This window comes from Ptychodera flava, chromosome 6 (genome assembly GCF_041260155.1).
Source record: "Ptychodera flava strain L36383 chromosome 6, AS_Pfla_20210202, whole genome shotgun sequence".
Classification (NCBI taxonomy): domain Eukaryota; kingdom Metazoa; phylum Hemichordata; class Enteropneusta; family Ptychoderidae; genus Ptychodera; species Ptychodera flava.
In genome coordinates, this window is record NC_091933.1 from 42,116,036 (window position 1) to 42,140,437 (window position 24,402).

General features: G+C 37.3%; 1 protein-coding gene across 2 annotated transcripts in view; it reads right to left on the reverse strand.

Moving 5' to 3' along the window:
* Positions 1–24,402, reverse strand: part of LOC139135834 (transcription cofactor vestigial-like protein 4) — a 72,310-nt gene that overhangs the window by 32,082 nt on the left and 15,826 nt on the right. Inside the window, exon 1 of one of the 2 annotated variants that reach the window (XM_070703575.1) lies at positions 8,880–9,034. The exons of the other annotated variant lie outside the window; for it this stretch is intronic. Coding sequence (XP_070559676.1) covers positions 8,880–8,925 — 46 coding nt within the window. The 5' untranslated portion in view covers positions 8,926–9,034. Of the gene's footprint in view, positions 1–8,879; positions 9,035–24,402 lie in introns of those variants that run through there. 2 annotated transcript variants of the gene reach the window in all.

A 24,402-nucleotide genomic window follows, 5' to 3' on the forward strand; every position in this document is an offset into this window, starting at 1 on the left:
TAACCTAAATAACAGAGACGTAAACAAATGCGGACAATGCTTACGTATGCATCATGGTTTGCATGTTTTTCACGTTCTCATCATAGTTACAGTAGTTTAAATATTTGTCCAGCTAGGGTATCTGGCATTTGATCCCCTAACTCTGCTGTGTTTCTCTTGCCAGCCCTTGATTATTTGCCTGCAAATGATATTTTTCCCATATTTCATCTATGCATGGTATGATCACGCTGCAGCAAACAGCAATGCTAACCCCGGCACGAATTACAAGCACTGGAATTTTCAAGACTTGTGCCAAAATCTTAAAAGCTACATTCTTGACGTGTAAGAAATGTGTGTCAATTAAGACACGACAGGCTGAAATTGTGCTCACAAGTGCATGCAATGAGTTGATGAGGTTAAGGGATTTCAAATCCGTCAATATTACAAACTAACGATGGATAAGAATGTCTTAGCATTAACACTGATTGTTTTACAGTTTGTTTGATGTTAATATCATTTTCTTTCTGACTGAGAAGGCTTTTCCTCTATGCATTAATATTTCAACTTCAAATTCTTCAACTAGACTATAACTGGATATCTCCTGCTTTGGATAATGAATTCTGGGGTTCAGTGACATATCAAGTTTTAATAACCAGACACATAATTATGATTGAAAGGGTCTGTAAAAGTCAACAATGCATAAAACATCACTCAGAAGACATGTAAAACTTGCCTGAAACCCTCACATTACAAACCAAAATAAATTAAATTACATGATAAAATTTATTACTGAACCATTGGAGGGACTCATAAACACAAACTCAAAACCATTTCAGTCAAACACTCAAGTGGTTTTTTCAAGATACCAACCTTCCCTATATACCCAGTATGCATGACTTTTGGACATGCTGGATAGTATACTGAACTGACTGACAGTCGTAACATAAAAATCTGTCTCTTGGTACAAAGACACCATATGCTGTAAGCTGTAGAACTGCTCCGGACATATTTCCAGTGACTACAATATTTCTGGTCATTATAAATACAAATGCAATGCCAGTGCGTGTACAATCAAATTACACGACGTCTATCAGTATTTAACGTACTGGAAGATAAGTTTCCCAACACTCATTATTACTGACTTTTTTAATAGCAGACTGACCAGAGGTACTTTATTATGACGAGAGTAATACCAATGTGCTTCAATTTGTAAACTGTTGATGATGACTGCTCTAGTTTATTACATGTAATGATTCTTGTTAATTTCATCATGGCACACATGCCTGAAGACACCAAGGATGCTACTGTCAGCCTTCAGAAACATAAATGCATGTACTATTTGGTATGCATGCTATTCTTTAATTTGTAAATGAAAAAAAGCTAAAATAACTCAATTTTTATCAAAACACCCTCAAAAATAATGTGGAAATATTTGTTGAACAACCAAACACATCTGTACATGAAAGTTTGTCACAAAGACATCTATTGTTGAGTCAAATTTTTGCAACAGAAATTTCCTTCTTGACATTCCCTGTACATGTATGTATCTAGAAAGAACACAAACAAGCTTGCAGATATGGTACATACCTGTGCAGATCTATATGGCACAAACTTAACAATAGCACATACATCCTGGCAAGCTTTTAAAGCACTGAAGAGGAGAAAGAGGCTTTGACAAAGTAGTTGAAGCTTACCCAAGTAACTGGCTGCAGAAAGGTTAAATTTTCACTGTCTACAAGTGCACATTTCTATAACTACAGTACCTCCACAGCAAGAACATGGAGACTTCATATAGTCTCCTGAGCAAAATTTATTCTCAAAGAAATACATTTCAAAAAGTTATTCCATAAGTGATTATTACACTGTCATCACAAATTTGTTGATATTTTTCACATCATCAGGCAAAGTAAAATATGCAGTACAGCATTCTACAGGCATCAAGAAAATTGCCAACAGCTATATTCACTTCTCGGTCTTTTTAATCAGTTATCTTGTTTCAGGCAATGCTTCATTACAGAACCATCTCAAGTCTCTTTAATGATGTTTACAGAAGGTTAAATTTGGTACAAAAACCATCCTCATTTATCACCGGTTCTTATAAATAATCAAGGTTTCTGTGGATCTATGACGACGGAAGCCTTCAGGTTTAATCCAAATATGGTAACCATACTCTTATTCCGGAGTGTTAATCCATCCATTTCAAGCCAACAGATGAAAGGTCTCCATGTCCTAGTTGTCAGGAAATATTGCCAATCAATAGTGTCCACATACATGTAATGCTAGCTGTTACCATGGTAATGTACAGTGTGAATGTAGGTACAAGATATCCTAGTGCTTCACTTGAAACGAAATATCCAATTTCCATTTACACCCTGTATTTCTACCACAAATGTGGATCAATGGGAACCTGTGCAATAGTCAAGTTGGCCTGAGAAAGAATTTTTCACATGCGCCTAAAATAAATAGATGACTAGTGAGATTTACACACTTTAAAATAGCCAATATCAAAAAAGTGAGAATCTTTCAATTATTTTCCCAATTTCAAATGATTGAAAAGGCTGGTCCCTAGTTGACCTTGCAATCACTGATTCATATCTTTTTCACTCTGATTGAGCATTTGAGGAATGCTTCATGGGAGCAGTTAATGAGAATAAAGCCATCAGCCTGTAGACTTAAAAAAACACGGATCTTACACCAAGATAACAATTAATTGATGATGTCCTCCTGCTAGGTTGTGCTACAGACCAGGCAGTTTTGGTAATGGAAGTAAACCATGACAAATAAATCATGCTGTTCCCTTTCTTCAGCAGACACTTTGATAAATATCCTACACACCATGGAAGTCATGGTTTGTATTTGTAACATTGTCCAGTTGTCCTTACTTTATGGCAGCGTGTGTTATATATGCATGGATGAATTCCAGTGTTCAGACATTTTGATGGTGCACATCTTACTTTCCCAAGACATTCAGAGTTAGAACATTTTGAGTGGGTACAATCATTTCCTGGTTTTCATGTCATATGGTTTGTGAAGTGGTGGTTTTCTTCTCCAAAATATGATCTTGGGATAAACAATTCGTAGGATTTCACTAGAGGCCCACTATGCAATAAAACTCCTTCCAGTAACTTTACTGCACAAAACAAGCATCTTCTCAATGACTTTTCCACTAGCAAAAGAGATACTACAAGTTTCAAATGATGTGGTCTAACAGTCAAATTTCATATGAGAAAACATGGGAGCCCTTCCAAAGAATATCTGTCACTGAGAATTGAAATAACTACTGCTGCTTTACAACTCAATCACAAACAGTACCCAGGAGGATTCCGCTGTAAGTTGTGTAAACACCAATGTTTCTTTTATCTAAACTGTTGACATACGCTTTGTCGGCAATTTCCACACAAGGGGAAAAATCAATTTCAGACCAATTATCTTAATTAAAAGATCAACATTTATAAACTGCATATCATCTCACAGAGGGATTCAGTGTTTGCTGCTTGCTATTTTGTAGCATTCTTGATGATCGGGAAGAATGGTAGAGGTATTCTCAAACTGGCAATCCCTTGGATCAAATGTGTTCATGTTTGGAATAGGATATTCAACCCTATCACACCGCCCCCTCACCACTCTGTGTAGTGTGTGGGCTGGCCGTAATGGAGAGAAGTGTGCTTTGGTTGTTGTGGTTAAAGACCAAAATAGCATGAACTTTTATCACACAAAATACTCACTATCCACGTCAGATAAATGACACTGCCATCTCAGAATTATGTAAACACGTTCGTAAAAATGTTAACCTTCATTATTTTACTAATGAAAGCATGCAGGGGTTCATAAAAATATGGACAATTTACCGTGATTCACTGAGATGCATCATAAAAATTACGGACAATTTACGGTATATCTGTCCACTTAACTTGTGATTTATGTATAAAACAGCATACAGTTTATCAGGGCACATTATCACTGATGGAAATTTAAGATGAAAGTCAAACGTTTCGTTACTCTCTGAATATTTCACTCTTTGATTTGTTGACAGTTTCAGGAATTTCTGATGAATCAAGATTCATATCTAACACATCCTTCCACATTCTTCTTAAGTCATGAACAACATTGCTCACCACACTTCACACAATGTAACATGCCATTTGCGGGATGTGGTTTATTTTTCTCATAAAAAAAAAACCTGTACGGACCAAAGGTGGTCCTCAATAACTATGCATAATTCTGTTGACTACACAACCAAAGTACGGAGGCAATGCTGTTGCTACATGCATGCTATAGGATTGAGAGATTAAAATTTATTTTGTGTTTCTCAGATTGTTTGAATTAATTGGGGCAAACCACATCGAGCTAATGATCAACTGTTTTGTTGCAGGTATAAAATTGGCGTTCCGGCAGTACTTGTACAGAAATTATGAGATTGTCAGACAAGTGTTTATTTTTACTCGGAAAGCACGTCATGTAAGACATCACTGCACAGCATCAATGCATTGTGCCAATACATCAAAAGCTATCACGATTTAAATTCTCAATTCCACTTTTGTAACATCTGGAAAAATGTAATTTCACCACTTTTTGTGATGAAAACACATGATTTCACCACTTTTTGTGATCAACACTCATGATAGCATACATGTGCTCACTTCCTCTTGCTAATGAACAATGTCATGTTTATATTAGAAAAATCGTTTATAGGGATGAATTAATCGCATCATTTTCAACACGCAGAATTCGAGCACTTTCCATTGCATCTTTTATTCATTCACTTGTTCAAAAATGAGAAACCTTTGCTGAATCACAACACCATAAATATAAATTGTACAACTGACGGGACGGAGAAAATTTCCAACAATCTATCATAGCAATGGCCAGAATTTGCTGTACACGTGAAAGGAGTTGCTGTACACGGGAAAGTATTTCAGATGAAATGGCAAACAACAACTGTGGAAAGACGGCAGAGACAAAATTGACTGCTATGCATGATTTGGCTAGCTTGGTTGTAAAGATAGCAGATCAGAGTGTTACATGTCCATGCATGATTTGGCTAGCTTGGTTGTAAAGATAGCAGATCAGAGTGTTACATGTCCAGCACAGATGTTACCAAAGCAAAGCTCAGTCAGCTATCATCAATACTTTGCATTCCCTGAAAACTCACTCAATGGAATATTCCCATCCAAATGCCATCCATTCCAACGCTTGCCAATATTTCTAAAAAAACAGCTATCGATTTCTGACAGAGAATTCCACATTTACATTCCATTTCTGGTTCTCTCAGACTGTTTTACGTGGGAATAGGAATGGGAAGGAGCAAAAAATGATGGAGCAAATTCTCACATTTCATCAAAGTCCATGGAAACATCACAACATTACATATTCCCGCAAATCAAAACAGGAAAGTTCCAAGTGAGTTGTATGGTAAGTTGGCTGGAATTTGTTCACATGGCCTGAGAATGCAGCACCTCTCCTGCAAACTTTCTGAAATTTAAATCCAAATACGAATCACTATACAACAACAGCTGCCTAAAAAATAAACTGGAGAATCATTGGAAATGCCAAAATTCTGAGCCACGCACATTTTGTCCGTGATATACGCTTGCTTTGACAAACAAATTACCAAGGTTTGACAATCCCCTCAAATGTTCAGACCAAGACGACGAGAAAACAGCCATGCTATTTATACAGTAGTAGTAAATTACCAAAGGAATTATTACATCCTGTTCTATCTCTGTCTTGCTTCTCCATCTGTCTTCTGCTTCTATCGTTCTCAAATTTCTAGACTTGTGAAATCAGTTACTCAATGCATGTACCGGGGTAGGTGCTCCTTCCCTTTCTGTGATTTCCTCTGACATTTCAAGACTTGGGATTTCCTTCTTATAGTAAACATCACATCTCTTTTAAAATCATGAGCATCAGCTTCTTTGCGGTTATCAGATAGATCATCACAATCTGAGCAATTATAAATCACAGTGCAGAGTGAAGTAGTTTCTTATTATGCCTAACCATACACCTGCGTAGTCATCGAAAATCACGATTATATTCATTTCATCCCTTCTGTGGCTATTATTATGTTTCCTGTCCTAATTTGATGATGGAGAGAATGGCTATTTTGAAATGTTAGAATAGAAGGATCAAATTCCAGTGGAAGACTGCAGACTTGGATGTGAGAATTGTACCGAGTTATTCCAACCTTCTGATGATGAAGGAAACACACACAGCAGTGTAATCAGCCAGAGAGAGTTTGCCTATTTAAGTCAGAAGAACTTGTAAACAAGTAAGATGAATATCTGTTGGTGTATTTGAGGAATCCTGGGTTAAGCCCCTACACTGCATTAACCTTCTACATTCTCTCATACAGCAACACGTTCCTTTCCCCAGGACAAATTTACTGCCATTCTAGTCTGACCTCTGACCCCTAGCGGACAGCCACAATCCGAGTGCAGAATCCAATTAGAATTCTCAACATCCCAACTGGATAAATTGATGGATGTATTGGCTGGGTTTTTTTTTAGTTTAATCACAATCAGCTTAGATATTGCTAGAGTGGAAAAACCACAGCAATTTTACACTAGCATGAAGTACTTTCACCATTGATAGATGCAGTATCCGTCTATGAGTAGAGAATTCATCACTACAATCCATCAAGCCATCTTCAGATATAGTATTCCTGATTAATGTGATAATCAACCGTATGAGTACAGTTATTTTCAGAATCCGAAAATCATATCCAAAAGTCGCATCTGAGAACTACTGTTAGAATGGGATACTGAACCACTGCAATTTGTCATGTCATTCAATGTGACAACCAATCAGGATGAATGGAGTACCGGGGTATTCTTATGCTGCCAATCAGAACGTCGCTTCATTTACATACGTACCGTTAAGTAGACAGTGCATGAGCGGAGCAAGTTACATTCTAAAAGACTAACTCTCGACAAAGTTTCAAGTCGCAATGCACCAAGTGACTATGTAGCAAGTCACACACTCACCGTGATTACGGAAACTGACTGACAAACAACAATAACATTTAATTAATCTGTCAGCGGATAGCCACAAATTAGAAATCACTTTTTGACACCTGAGCATAGCTCAGAATCATCAGTCTAAAATCTACCAGCATATTCTAATTCAATATTTAAATCATTAGTTTAATATGGATGTATAAATGGTCAAGTTTACTTATAACTGGTACGTCTGGAACAGAACATTGAACCATCCTAGCAACACATCTATAATGGCCTTTGAGGACCAATACTTGACAGAACCAGTGTGGTTCATGTACATTTAAGCATACCTGTCACTCACTTCATACCAGCAGCCTGATCAAAATGGACGTCTTCAACAATTTACTACGTTGGAAAACCTTTGGGATCAAGAAAAAGGCTGCCTAATTGGTAAATTGGTAGTATGCCAACACTGTGGAGTAATTTGCACATCACTCACAGAGGAAGATGACAGGCCTCAATGCATTACAGTGCTATAGTTGTACGACAGCTTTCTAATAACCATGTAAGGACAAGTTACACCATCTCTAACCTCCCCCCCCCCCCTCCTCTTGATCTGAATGGTGGAGGACATCCCATCCATCATGGAACACACGCATAGTTGCGTTGACTCACCCCTGAACCCTGTCTTACCAAATTGCCACAGTTGCGACAGTGACAGCTGCAGGTTGAATTAAACGCAGATGATGAAAAATGTCTCTAGTACAGTTTTCAACTAGTACATCTTAGATGGAGTATGCAGGTGGATTCCGCTGAGAATGTAAAAAGTCATGAAACCAAATATTATATATCTACAATGCCTGCATGGCATGCCCGTCTCTGAGACTCTCATAGCCTAGTGCAAAACATTGTCAATTGACAAATTTAAGCCTTCAAAAATGACATGAGCAATTACCTGGTATTGTAAAAAATGTACGCCACCATTGCAACATCTTGATAAGAAATACAGTTTTGAAACCCTCTGTAAGGTTTAATTTGAACATTATCTCCCAAACAATTGATAACACACAAATGACTGGAGGTATGGCAAAAATTTGACACCAGTGGTATAATCACATGCCTTCCCGTGGCACAGATGTTACTTGTATTCAACACAATAATATTAAAATAATCACACACTTCATAACCAAAAGAAGAGAATTGTGAGAAATCACTGAAGATAAATGAAGGGGAAAAAATCCAAACATAACTGTGTTTATTTGACTGGAATTTGAGTTGATAAACTGACTTCATGATAAACAAGAGTTCAAACATGTGACATTGAGATAAGGGTAGCTCAGTGTGTAGTCTCTCTTCAGACACTGTGAAATGATTTAATTTGCTTGAAAAAACTGCTTTGATCTTTAAAGGGTCTTAGGAAGAAGTTTTACCTCCACAGACAAAATGCCAACTCACAATACAAACACCACACTAACCGACCGGAATAAACTACAAAACACATTAATCTCCCTGTCCCGTCTGTGATGGCAAATCATACACAAATTAACTTGGTAAGACAAACCATCTGTAATCGTCACCTAACCAAATAGTAGAGAATTATCCGTGGTATTTCATTGAATTAGTATCAATATTCTTGGGGTACATTTACATTCTAGTCAACAGGGAGCACTAATTCACAATTGCAGTAAAAACATCTCTAGTATAGAGTCTACGTGTTGTGGATTGAGTGGGGAAAATTTCCTGTCAACTTTCACAATAAACCTGCTTAATATGAGATTAGCTCTTCACACAAAGCCTAATCGCAATGATTTACATATAGAATATCAAACAGGAAGCATTCAACAATTACACCATGTCACCCAGATACCCTTCAAATGATGTTGGTGTTGGCATGGCAACTGTCAGGGGGAGGGGGGGGAGAGAGAGGAAGAGGTGAAACAAAGATAAATTTCTACAACTCACCTTTCATGGTTCCACTTTGGGAAATACATTCAAGAAGTTTGACCATAGAGTCAGGCGGTTGCGAAGGAAGAAAGCAAGAGAGTTTTAGTTATACACTGGGTTTCAATAGGATAAGATAACTTTAAGTACTGCCGCTGTCGTACTAAATGTAGAGTGAGAGGTGGAGCTGATCACAAAAAATCATCAAACCTAACAAATGAGCTCTTTGAGCCTTCTATGACAGGCACGTCTGACCCCTGACCCCACTCGCAAGCTCCCCAGTAAGGCTGATATTTCAGGTGGCATAGATTACTAAATACCAATGTCCTTTAGATGTACACACGACGCATAGACCTCTACAAAATATGTACACTGTACACATCACAGGAATGAATTCCAGCTAGAATTCTATCCACGTCAGTCTCTTTTTTTTCCCCTCTTGGGCCATGGAATGAGAAACCAAAGCCATCAGCTACTTCCAAAATGGTAACAGCTCCGGTTTCATCTGGGCAAAGGAAGAAAAACTTCCAAACCTACTCAGGTTTTATTTGCTTTGTCTTAGCTTCACAGGTTTTTTCTCCACAACTATTAATATTCAGATGAAAATAAAACAATGATGCGATATGAGAAGACATCCTTGGCTCTCTACCAACGGCTCACATCTAGACTTACTGTATGACATCCCCACTGTTACAACTTCTATGATCAGCTGATTATGACATATTTCAGTGCTTCACACTACAACCGAGTTACAAATACTCTGTACTAGAAACAAAGACACGACAGACTCTTGTCTGTCACTTCTATGAATGCAACACATGTCAGTTCACCCATTTTTCCCCTCCATTCCTGAGGAATACTAGAGTCCAGATGTCTCAAGTGCATGGAAAATTTCTGTCATTAAGCACAGTGTTTGGAACCAAGACACACAGTTCAAGTTCCCATGATTAAACACTTTGCTTGATGCCTTCTATCATGTTTATACTGAAACTATTGACAAAATTACATCCCTAAGATAGACTGTGAAGAGACAAGTTCATCCCTACTTTTAGACTAGGAGATCTGGTTACCTTTGCCAGCATATGTACAAGCTGAGTGGTAAACTTGATAAAGAAATTCAGTCTCAAAATGTCCCAAACGCATGGTACAAACTAGTACACAGTATTCATATGGCATACACTGATAAAGCAACTGGTCCACAGTCATAAACAGCGCCCTCACATGATAACTAAGCTTTGTTTAATACTCCTCGGGAATTTCTTCTCTTGACAACTTCAATCCAAGTATTATCTGTTGTAGAAATTAGGACGACTTCTTGACTAAAGTATTCAATAGAATGGCTGTACTAGCAGTGAAATTGAGGGAACTTCATTGAGCTGTTTCACAAACTGATAGGCCTGTAACATGTTTGTATCTGGTCACATACGTTTTTAGCAATGGTTGAGAATGACCGCCTCAATTCAGATCTTTAAGAACTTTCAACAATGTGGATGGAATTCTTGTGGCTGTACTTTCAAAGAAATCACATAGGAGGAAAAACTACAATGTAACAAGGACAACAAATATGCCTCCTTAAAATGTGATACTATTGAAGACTCTGGTAGCTTGGTCCTGACAATCAGATCCTGAAATATAGGCAAAGAAATATTTTGGCATTTGATATGAGAGTCACCAGTGCACTAGCAATGAAATTCTTCTCAGCTCATTCAATGTTCTGTCTTATTTATCTAAGTTTATATCACTTGTTATAAAGTGTATAACGGCAGATGGCATGCCATATGGGACTGAATGAACTCAAATCTTGATTCGGCCGCTTGACTGCTTGACCGTACATTGCCTCAACAAAACATTAATAAAAAGTGACTTTCCAAAACAGACCTGAATTACCTACTGACTGGGAGAACATAGTACAAGCCACTTGAATCAAACCCAAGAACTTAGATCCCCTGATGAAAACGTAAAGGTACAGAGAATCTCTGAGTCTTTGGAGTATTACAGCTATTGTTTCTTGATTCCATGTCACATGCGTAAAACATGTTGAAAGAGCAGTCAAGATGAAATTCCCCTTAATAACAAACTTTGCATGCTTAGCTTCATTTTTTGTGAAATTTTCTTCCAGTTTTACAACAATTTTTTCCTAACACTTTTTTTTTCAATAACACAATGGGATGAATCCAAAAAGAAGCCAAGAGTGTGTCTAATGTGAAAATATTATACAATGTTTGTCAGTTTCACCATATGAAAAAGCATTCAACGCAAATTATTAATATGAAAAATATCCAACAACAATTTCGTACTATTGCTGTTGGAAACAGCTTTCAGAAAACTGTCAATAACAACTGATGCCGTGCTATGTGAGGTATGTAAACTCTGATACACTTTGTAACATTGACTGCCAATGCCCAGCTGGGTGTTAACAAGTTGCCATGACAAATAATGGCAGTGGTTTTTTTTGTTCTTTTTTTAGCATTTAAGGACCACTCCCCTTGCAAGCCATGTGATTTATTTCGCCAGTGTTGTTATATTTCAGTCATTTTGTGCATGGCATTAACTCATCATGGATTGTGCAATGCTGGTCTAGAAACTCTTTGTAGCTTTGGTAGAACACCGTAAGGGGACCTTGTAGTTGTACTGAAACTAGGGAGATGTTCTAGACTAATGCAGAGGACAACTTGTACTGTAACCCAGGACAGGTCCTAGACTAAGTTTCGGTTCAAGCATAGCATATATCGTAACTGAGAAGAGGTCCTTTATAGACTAGGAATATTGTGGCAGTAAATAAAATCTGGCAATTTCATTGGTATCCATGATGGTGGTTCTATGTGTGCAATTCACACCAATGTTCAAAATTTCTCATCCAACCTTGAGACTAGTGTACATGTACTTCAGTTATTAACCAAAATCAAAACAGTTTAGAAAAAGCTTGTCATTGCCCGTAGCTATATTCTGGAAAAACTGATATGTATACATATATATGTCAAAAAAGACTTGTATTTTACCTTGAATTGATTGCAAATGCACAGCAAACATGGCCTCATCAGCTGATTGGTATGTTTCCTACAAATCAGTTTCAATGTTACTTTCCAATACACATGTACAAAACACTGATACCATTCCTCGTCAGTTGTATCCATCCACCTTTGTGAGCATGCTCCTAATTAACAATCACTGACAGATTCTACTTATTCACAATCTTTCGCCAATTTCATATGGTACATGCAATTACAGTTTTCGGAATTGGAAACCTTTTGTCTACACTGTCCTCCACTACACTTTCATATCTCCCATCACTGAAAACCATTGGGAAATTGGGATGCATCTGGCCAATTATCAGAAATATGGTCCTACAAAATGGCAATGATATTGAATATTTTTTTGCAAAATTTATCCCGTATTCACTCAACATTTTTGAAACAACTCTGTAAACCCTACCAGCATGACAAAGATTAATGGTATCAGTCAAAAGTCTGTCCAAGTACACGGCAAGTTGACCAGAGTACCAGTACAAACATGCTGACAATTCTTTATATCAATGCCATACCAATTCACTACTAAATTTTTCAACCTGTGAACAATTTGGTTTCATACCTCATTGATACTCTAGTTATATTTAGCATGACAGCATATCCTATCAGCTAGTGTACTGATGACAATCAAATGTGAACCAAAAATGCCTCATAATCACGTAGACTGGTCTGTCTATTCCTAAATCTTAAACATTCAATAAATCGTAGAAGTGTATCTTAGCTTTGTATATAATACTGCAGTGACTGGCAACATCCTGACCTTGAACCAAGGACAGAACATTGATCTTCTTCTCAATGACTATTTTTATTTTTATTTCCTTCCTTTCTCTCTCTCTCTCCCGCAGGATAATTTATATCCGGAAGAAACAACTAGTTTCGGATGACAGTCCAACTCACAGGGATATAAACTCTCCGTCGGAAGATGGAGGCTATCTCAACAAACAAGGGCCAACTCCTTGCGTCATCTCTTCTATCTTTGGGTGAACTTTTGTAACAAAGGGCGACTTAACACACCACGTGTAGTTTTCAACTTTAGTCTAAGTTGAGCGTTTCACTGCATGGGTATAATCTATTTGTGAAGGAGAAAGGACAGTATTTAGTCTTACTTGTCATTGTGCATTTTTTATTATTTCAGGCTAGCGGTATGATATCATCATAATCGCATTTGATCTTATCAATAGCATGTATCTATCTCTTCCACTACTTCTCATCTTATCCTAGACACAAAACATGATACAACTTAACATTGGAATTACTGTTCAGTGACTAAAAGCATGTATCAGGTACTGCAAAGAAGGTAGCACACATCCTCATGCAACAACTCAATACATGTATGGTTGGTTTGTGCCTGCAGTTTTCTGCCCTAACATGAGGTCACTGAAGAAAAATTATTGGAATTCTTACACCAAAGACTCTTTATCATGCTTACAAGGAAACAAAATTACATTTTCACCAATTCTATTTCTATTTCACTGGTCTCACAATGGTCAGTTGATTTTTGTTTTTGATACTTTTTTGTGTACCCTATATGTACAAATGTGCATGCATGTATATCCTTGTAACTTTCATTTCAAATATTATATATCAATTTTGCCAATGTTCAGAGCCCTGAGGAGATCTTCAAAGCTGGAATGTTGCTGAGAAAACACATCTATCTATGTACAAGTCTTCAACAAGATTTAGTAGTGAGCCTTGAGTTAATTCTCCATGGAGGAAGTAATGAAACAGCCAGTCAGACGTTCAACATGTGCATACATGCATGGCAGTTGTGAGGTACTTTGCAGCACACAAGACATTACAAGTTTTACGAGCTGAAACACCAGTCACATTTCAAGCCCAACAAAAATTCCCGTGTGGAATGTCATACTCAGTTATGGCATTTTCCCACACTTTAATACCTCCAGCATCTAGCCTGACTGTGCTGAACAACAACATCATACCAGCTATTGCCACTTATCAACACTTGAAATAAAAACACAAAAATGACCTGAAGTTAAGTAATATGATTATTACAAAATTACAGGACACTGTCATAATGGCAATCCAAAAATCAGTTCTAATGATGATTTTAATAACTCTGGTCACACTGGCCAATTCACCACTTTTATGTGTGAGTAGGTCAGAATCTAGTTGAATCTAGTCAATCTTGCTAGCTAACTCACTAAATTATGACAGTAACAGTAACAGATTTGAATGTAAAATCTCCACAAAGTCCTCTCATACATGTACATGTATGCCTAAGAACATGTGTAATATTGGCAGTGTGAGAACACCAGTGCCAGATATCAGTGTAACAAATACAGCGCCATGGCAACAGATGCAGCCAAGCACACACTTTACTGACATAATCAGAAACCAATGGTTGCTATGGACACACAGCATCCAAACTTGACATTGTGGTAGCTGTAGCTGTGTCCATGAACTGCCATTTGGTTTCACTCAGAGGCATCCATGTTTGTTTGGGTAATAGCAGACCAACCTGATAATCACTACAGATCTTCTTTTCAGTTTGTTTATAAGTCTGGAATGGTGAGCCTACAGATCAAATAATCATCATTTTCTAAGAATAACATCAACTACTAAAGGACACCAAAGGACTGTCAATTTGTCTCATGACAGCACTCACAAATCTGAACAGACTTGAGTTATTTTCACCCACCATTAGCAACAGTAAACTAAAAACACAGGGGTAATATTTTTCCCCTACATTTAATATACAAACAATCGGCAATGGATATATTGTGTCAAAACAGAAGCACACAGTACTTGTGTCAAAGGTTTGGAGATCAGACGTACAACAAAAGTTGGACTTGTGAGTGAGCTGTTTGCTTTTTGCACAATTACATTTTCCCACCACAGGAATTCCTTCCATGAAGAGAAAACCATGTAGTAAGCTGTCACATGTTATTTTCTTTTTCACATACATCACCAAAACAGCTGCCCATGTCTTATGTAAAACCAGCTATTACCTACAAGGATGTACACATGATGTTTCATGGTGTTGGTAGAAGGCCAGCGTATAGCATTCCTTGGATGACAGTTTTTAAGACAGACGTTAAACAGTCTTGTCAGGGAATTACTACTGTATTGACACAGTGAGGAGAATGCCAATATTATACTGACATTTTCACATGCCTTCTTTGTCAACCATTTATTCCAGTAATCTGAAATTTTCAATTCATTTCACTTTTATTAGAGTTATGCTCATAACTTTGCTGGCTTCTCCAATATGATAAAATTCAACTGATGACATGCATAACAAAAGCTGTGCACAAAAATGTGTGCACAAAAAAATTCATTTATAGTGATTCTACGCCAAGACCAACAGAGCTATACTGTTGTACATGTGAAAATATGAGTTCATATTTTGCAGTTATGTTAATATCATGGCCAAACTTTGTTTATCCTGATGAAACTGTGAACCCAGAGCAAGTACATGTACACATACACAACATGCTATCTTTGGAGTGGAGCATCAAGTATTTGAAACATGTCAAAAGCTGGCAGTGTAAAATATGAAAGACGAAAAAGTGAAATATTGCGATATCATTATCACATGGATATTTGCCAAGGAATGTTGACGGATCTGTTGGGAGTCAATACGTATGCCAATGGAAACTTCATCTTTGGATAAGAGCCACGTTGTGGTACATAAAAGTTTGCCGGTGTACATAAAAGTTTGCTGGTGTACAATGAGGGCAAACCTTCAATGATACAGCAAGGAATAATTGTGATGATAACAAAATAAACCAATCCTTGGCATGCACGCCTCTACATACAAGGATTAGCTAGTCAAGTATCACGGAGCATAATGGTAGTCTAAAAGCATATATTTTTTATGTACACATATCTCTAGTACATCTATTTGATCTGTAATTTTTGTGTCCACCACAGGTGTCCCTTGAAAGCTGATAGAACACAGTGAGCTGCACATCCACATCTGATTGGCTGTTGCTATGGCATTTAGGCTACCACATCTGATTGGTTGTTGCTATGGCATTTAAGCAATCAGATACCCACTTGGGTTTCATGAGTCTGTGGTCAAACTGTCAGAATCCTCACACTAGTCTGTACATGTACCATGTCTGCCGGTTTCTCTATGACAGACCTTGAAATCAATCTCCTTATTTCTGCATCAACTGCATCTTCAAACAAAGCATTCAAGTGATGGAATCAGTAGTACTTGCTTCTTGCAAGACTTTTATTCTTCCAAATGTCCAACAAACACTTGGAAAACAAAACCTACCATGTGTAGTATAGACTTCCAAAGACAAGGAGTGAGTGATGAGATACACATTAAACACTGGTAGCGGAAGGGGTTAAAAGTTGATGATGCAACGTAACGATTTCACTTGTTTCAGAAATTGGCAAGTGTTCTTCTGGTTCTAGAGCCTTTATTATTTCAGTCTGCAGCACATCGTTGGTCTCCTTCAGTATACTGTGCTGATCTGAAAAATTTTAATTCAGAGATTACTTCCACATTTCTTCCTGCAAATATTTTGCCAATTTCACACATAACATATCAATCAGGGAGGGCACCATGCCGCGGAATTGTATCACCAACGTTCCCACATCAAATGTTTACAGTCAGAAGTTAAATTTCAAAAATTTCAAAACAACAGACACAGAAATTTTTTGGGTCTTTAAACTGCTCCGATAAGCAAACAGATACAAAATTAATAACAGGGTAAAGGAAAATATTTGACAAACAGATGGATCAGCTCACTGGAATAGATGCAGTATTTTGCAGATATCTCAATTACTGCCACTGAATGCTTTCTCATCCGGCACAGACAAAGTTTAAACAAAAGCATGTGTTATGCCAGAGACTGGCTGGAACTCTTGAATACCGAGTGATTTTCACACAGTACTAGGGTTTCAGAATTTGCCACTGGCATGCTAAGTTTGTTGTGGACACTTGATTGGACGTGAAGTATTTTTCTTTTTGGACTGTTTTTGCATCACGGTATGCTACCAACCCCGTAATGATAATTGGAATGTCGATTGGTCAAGCTGAAGATGACTATGTCACAAATCAGAAACAGGACTCCAGGCTTCGATTTATCCCACCGCGTTGAGCGTTATACCCCACTGCCCGATCACTTTTACATGTAGCCTATATCTTAAATTTTTGCAAACAAAGCCCGTTTAGAGTCCAAGGTGCAAGGACACAGATTTCTACCCCATCTGTTTCAGATCTCCAGTATTTCAACTTGAACACAGTTGTTTATCAAATCAGGGCAGCAAGTATATGCTTGAATAATCAGCCACAAATAATAAGCATACTTGAGTGTGGACTCCGGTAAGAAGTCTGCTGCTCTCTTGTCTGATATTCCAATATCAAATCACATACAGTGTAATTGGAATGCTCACTTCCATACTTCTTGTTTCACACCACTACTTGTACAGGAAATGAATTTGGAGCAGTCCATGGATGAAAATATTAGTAATTCAGAAGTTACAAGGACAATCGTTGTGATGTTTGACGGTATTTTCATTATGACTGTTTTTTTATGAGAGACACACACAGGGATTTTTCCTCCCTGAGGTAATGTTGAAGTACAAAGCATTAACCTTGCAAACAGGTTTTAATGTATATTAAAATGATGACATAGTGTTAATGCTGACAAATGAATTCTGGTCTGGACTTGACTAAAAGCCAGTAGTCAACAATGACAATTTTGACATTGTACAAAATACAGGCAATATTGAACAAGTTGAACACTGGGGCATTTAAAATGATTTTCAGGAGTAGAAGATAAAACTGGGTTGTGAATACAGAACAGAAATACAGGACAATACATAAAGAGTTACGACTGATGGAGCTTCAATACACAAAAACTATGCAGAGCAGAGTCTGGACAATGTTTATGCCGACAATATGAACAGAATCCATACAACATGTACAACTGTTTTACAGTAGCTCCATATTCACTGTACTTGCATACAGCCTGTTTGTTTAAGTTACAGTATTGTTTAGTGCTGGTAACAGAAGTAGTTGCAACCTGCATTTAGCTTTTTTAAGTTAAATCCATGCTAGTTTCACGACTGCTGCATGGAGTGAAGTCGAGTTGGAGTTCAACAATACTGTCACCATGCAGTATTTTCTTCTCTATCATCACCCGTATCGTCGTCGTCACTAACCATATATGTACATGTGTATCCAAGAAGCCGACCGTGGCACAACATCTGAAATTTGCAGCGTGCGTAGAATGTCTGGGTGCCAATGCGTAAAAATCTGCTTTGAAGAGAGCATGAATCAGTAAAGAGACACCACACAGTTACCATACCGAGATCTGACGGTACACAAAAGGCTTAAAAAATGCTTAAAAAATGCAGAAGTCGATCAAGCTGACTACAAATGTTGACATTTTTCTCCCCGAATCGTGAAAGTATTCTGCCTGTAAGGTGCTACCAGTGACTTGCTGACCCTGCAGTATCACCCTTGGCAACCAGACCACTTAATAAATTTCTCCCCCAGATAGGGTCCTTGACAAGTAAAGAGCAACACTCTGTGTGTGGACCAGCGTTTCTGGCAACATGATTGGTGACTCGTTAAATCTTAAAACACTGAACACTGACAGTTTCAGTTGCCTGCTGATCAGACACAGAGCTTTCACAGAACACACCAAGTCCCCTGGTACCAACTTGAATTCCATGTTGAATACAAACACAATGCAGAGTATTCCCCTTTGAAAAAACAATCAATCCCTGGGGAACGTCCAGCCATCTGATTGATCAAACAGAATGGCCGAATAAAGGGGACATAATTTGTTAGCGTTTGTACTAAATCTCTCAATATTTAAGAAAATAAGTCAAGGACATTCACTGGTGACTTGTTTATCCATGTGGAGATGCTGACATCAAACAACTCTCTGCATTTTGAACAGATTTTATGATGGAATTTCAAGAAAAGTTTAAAAACTGTATCACCTATAGGAGATGTTGAATAAATTACCAAACGCTACCTATGTGGTTGGGACCATTCTGAAACTTGACCCTGTGGCACAATACCTAGTGCTAAGTATTGACGCTAAACCACCTAAATCATGTCATGCTATGTCTTAATTCAGTCCTGCATCCTTAAAAGCCTTGGCACTCATAGACTGAGGAGACATCCCATCTCAAATTGCAGCCACAAGCCATCTTAATAAACTTTTCCTATAATCATGTTTTACGCTACAAATAACTCCATGCTAACACTCAAATTCTTCTCCACTAAGAGTCTGCCTTTATCCATTAGCTTCTGGCGTTTTGGAAGTTTTACTTTTATTGCTATCTCTAAGAAGCTGAATGTTGGAGGGCTGGGTGTATTTTCCATTACAGACAATCTTTGCCACCGTTCTTTATTCCACATCAATAATTAAAAACAAAAGAAGTTGGTAACTTTTTTGTTGAGGGCAGTATCACCTAATCTTCACTCAAGGGCAGCATATTGCAGATGTCCTTTTAAGTTTTTTCATATGTACCACCGGGAAAACTGACCCATGGTTCATATGGGTTGACATCTCAACATACAAACTCATTTGATACAATCGACGAATTTTGTCAACAGCTTGAGAAACTCTTTCTGATAGTATTTCACACAATATTCACAAACCTTGCCATTTAAGGTGATTTTTAACAAGGTTCATTCATGGAGGTTCTTCATGTTATGAATAACAATGATAAATTGAAATTGCTTAGATAAAACTAGGCATATCTGGTTTTGAAAATGCCTACATGGCTGATGATTGGACATTTCAACGCATGCCAATATGTTAACAATGCAATCATATTGCAATTAGAAAACATCAAAAACAAAATACATCTATAATCACAAACTACATATTTTTAGTAACTTTTGACTTCAAAATTAGATGTACAACAGCATACAAAAATTATTCATTTTTTCTGAATAAGTCTCTGACCAACATTTTAATTTCGAAATGTTTGACCACATAAACAACACAGAGAGGGCTGGAAGTTTGCACTATCAGTTCTTCACACATTTCCTGAGTGGCTTCCACCTCAGCCTTATCTCAGCTGTTGAGCCAGTGGCTTTATGTCAATGTCATAACCGGTTGTTAATCACAGAGTAACAAAACTGTCTTCACCTGGACAACAAACATGACTGATTGCAAAGCCAATGAAACCACTACTTAACAAGCTGGCACCAATAACCTTGGTTTATATGTGTTGTCACATTCTGACATCACATGACAATAGAGTCTAATCCACTGACTACAGATGCAGCCAGACCCTGGGTACAACATACATGTAAGTAGGCTTATCACGATGTAACTTTACAGGGACAAGGGCTGAAGTTTTTGATATATTCATTGATGTATTTGCGGTAAAACTAGTGGACTTTTTTATTCATGTACTTTACATTATGTTGCAGCACTACAAAAAATAGCCCTGCACACAAAATGTACTGTGTAAAATATGCGATATTATCACTAACTCAATGAATTCTACATCGTAGTCCTGACTTAAGTTCAATTGTCAACAATAACTTCGGCCATTGTATGCATACATGTACATGAGCAGCACTGAACAGTAATCTTGAGGGAAGATGAGAGGTGAATTAATATTCATTTATGCCGATTACATTAAAAAAGCATTGTTTTGGTGTTAAAATTTTGTGGTTAGGATTCTTCATCAATGTTGAATATTCATGTACATATAGATCACATCTTGTATTGTATAAACACTCCAGGCATTTGGAAATATTTCATGAGTAGAATAAGGTAGTATTTTGCAAACAGCAGAAAAATACATGAAAGGTTACAAGAATACATCAAGGACTACAGCTCATGGGGGTTTGTAAGTATGGCATTGGGATGGGGTTACTAAGTATGGTATTGGGATGGGGTTTGTAAGTATGGCATTGGGATGGGGTTTGTAAGTATGGCATTGGGATGGGGTTTGTAAGTATGGCATGGGATGGGGTTTGTAAGTATGGCATTGGGATGTGGGTTTGTAAGTATGGCATTGGGATGGGGTTTGTAAGTATGGCATTGGGATGGGGTTTGTAAGTATGGCATTGGGATGGGGTTTGTAAGTATGGCATTGGGATGGGGTTTGTAAGTATGGCATTGGGATGGGGTTTGTAAGTATGGCATTGGGATGGGGTTTGTAAGTATGGCATTGGGATGGGGTTTGTAAGTATGGCATTGGGATGGGGTTTGTAAGTATGGCATTGGGATGGGGTTTGTATGAGAGTTTATGGCACAATTGGATTTAGGTCTCCTATGAATACTACACTTTAATAGCATTGCTGGGAGAAACTGAATCAGGTATTCATCAGGTATCTCCACATTTCATGAATCTGAAACACAATTCTATACTTTCTCTTTTCTGTGCAATATTTTACACAAAGACTGATGTTCTCCTGTCACTTGAAAGGACTTAATCTTTGAACCGTTTGGGAGCAGTCGGAAGCCTTTTCTTTGCAGAAATGTCAACAGAACAATCTACCTTTTGAGAGGAAAATTGCTACCTTGACCCAATGGCAGGACTCAATTTAACTATGTACGTCACTGACTCCATGTATAGGATAATGCTGCATTGAGCAAAAGCAAAACAAAAGACAAACTGGAGGTAAACAGCAGCTTGAATGTAATACAGAAAGACCTGATCACAATACTTTCTGTCTTTGTATTTGTTTTCTCCAAATATGATTGGTGCATTTACACATTGAATTTCATTTCTATGTACTGTATGAATTAGTCAGGTGTTTTGAAGTTCAACAACCATATTTTTGCAGCAGACGCCATTTCTCAACAGCACGTACAAGTATTTTCTTTGGCTTTAATACACATTGTTTGAAGACAGCAACTGCTTCGGGGCAGGAATTGTAACTCCACTGGCGTCATATTCTCTTAAGTACATAGAAAGAAAAGTCACTAAAAGTTCCCTATTCTATACTGCTGACCTCTTAAATAAAAATCTTAGGCATTCTATGTCGGGGCAAATAGTTGCTCTTTCCTAATTCAAATCATCAATCAATTCATTGGCTTGGCAAACACAGCTCTCTGCAAATCCAGAAAATTCTTGCCGCATTCATGAAATTATTAGCAGGCAATAAATCAATAGTCGGGGCAATGCCACTGACAACCCCACCTCAATTTCACTGTGATATTAATATGCAATGAAGTCAAATATCTCTTCAGAACTAAAATAATAAATTATGCCTTATCGTCTAGTTGGCTGCAGCTTGTCTAGGATTTAAACCTTTCTAGAAAGGTAAATGGGAGACAGACAAAGTTCAACACCACTTTAGAAAGAAATATTCAGGTTTTGTTTTCACACTGTCAAAATGCCAAACTTGTTTTACTTGTCAAATCATTTCCGTTCAGGTTAGTTCCTCTTTAGAAGGCATAAATCTACCAATAAATCTAACCTTTCACATTTTTTCAATATTTTTTTAATGTAAGCATTTGCATAATGGATTAAAGATGAAGAGAAGAGTGTGTAATGTTTGCATATTGACAGAACAATAAACCTCATAAAGAGTCCATCAAAAGTGTCCCTCATGGTCAGTACCACTCCACTAGCCACAACAGTAAATAGATTCAACAAACACTGTTTGATGAAACTTCAATTCAAGCATGGGCTCCAGTTTACTAGCGTATCAACAATCCTTGGGACCTGTCCCCTTCCCGTAAATAGCTTGCACTTCCAGATCAGTTCGTTTTTGATTCCATAAATCTACCCTTACACCAGATTAACTAGCTCATTAACTTAGCAACCGAGATAAAAGAATTCTGGGACACCACAAATTCTTGAGATTTTTGCCAACAATTAGGACGCATTCAGGTTTTAGTGGATTAGCCTTTTCTGTTGTCATCTCAATGAAAAATATTTTTTGTTTGGTTTTCAGGACATACCTTTTCATTCCATGTTTTTTCTTTCTGTCTGTTTTTTTTTATTCAGGACACACTGGTCTGACAATCTAGGGCCACTTAAAGGGACATGCGATTGCTGGAATCTCAGATGATAAGCTACGGATGGCATTGAACAGAAACAGCGCAAATACAAGCCTTACATGTACATGTATTTACATGGTATGTACGGCAACGAGGGCAGGTTTTCATAGCTTGGTTGCAGTCTAGTCCTGGTGGCTCACCAGAGTAACATACAATGAACATACGATCAAAACCTGTTGTATGACATCAAAATCACATTCTTATGATGCTCTAATGCAATAGCAATTATTTATTTATTTTATTTCTTTATTAGTTTGTTTTTATTGATTTAATTCATTTATTTATTGCTTTTATCCATCGTTTGTTTGTTTAGAATTTATTTGTTCATTATATACATCTGATAATGGTCGACATAATTTTACAGTATCATGGCTTGACAAGGAAAGGGATAAGGGTGCTAACAAACTTTAACTAAACGGAATGTTTCTACATTGGCTGAACACACAATCTGTCAAATTTTACAAAGGCACATTTCATGTTCATATTTACAAACTTATTTACTGTTACTATAGTTTCAACGAATCAAGTCAGAGAAAAATGTACAACACTGAGGTATTTTATAGACTGCTACGGTGGATGATATGTCATTGCGACTGTCAAATTATCTTTGTATGTCAGAAACAGACAGCAAGATCTGTCGTAGCGATAAACTGCATGCCAGTTTTACAACTGAAGAGTTGTCAAAGAAAGCTGAAACATCTCACATAATGAAGTGATTTGATCTCGCTGTCAGTTGTACAAGTGTACATGCACAAGTACATATAGCTGTCCAAGTGTATCAAACGTATGACAATATCACCCACAACGTTAAAACGATCACATTGCAGTTTCACAGAGGATGCAAAAATTTCTGTTAAAATCAAACGTAATATTTTACAAAGAACATTAAGTAAGCAGAAAACCGTGCAAGGCACTGCAGTAACAATGCACTATGAAAGGACAGTTGCATCTCGCAGAAAAAATTAATCGTTATTTTCCCTTAATGTTACAGTTAACAATTAAAACTGACTTCAGTTGAAAGCATTCTCTTTTTTTTTTGACAAACCTGCAGAGCAAACTATCTTCCACAACCAATAACCATTAGTAATCAATATAAACATTCATTTTCATCATGAAAATTACATTTAAACTGTGCTATAAGTTGTTCTGAACTCAAATTTCTCAATTTTTTTGAGATGTCATGAGAACATAACATCTTTGATACCAATTTTGACTTTATTAAAGAAGATTGACGTAGGCTAAAAACAATAAACTTACAATTCATTTGTGTACATCAAATTATTAAATGGAAGAATGTAACCAAAATGTCTGTACATTCATAATTTTTCAGGCTGCATGAAGTTATGTTTATGCCTATCCTTTGCTGTTTTCATGTGGGCACAAAGATTGCCCCTCTTTGGCAAGCTATATATTCTAGTTGTTACGCCCTATATTAACGCTGTCGGCCAAAAGATTTCCAGCTGCTGGGAAAATAATCAAATGTAAACCCCGCAGATTGAGCATTCCATAAGAAAAGAGATTCGTGAGTTAACTTCAGTGTGTTAA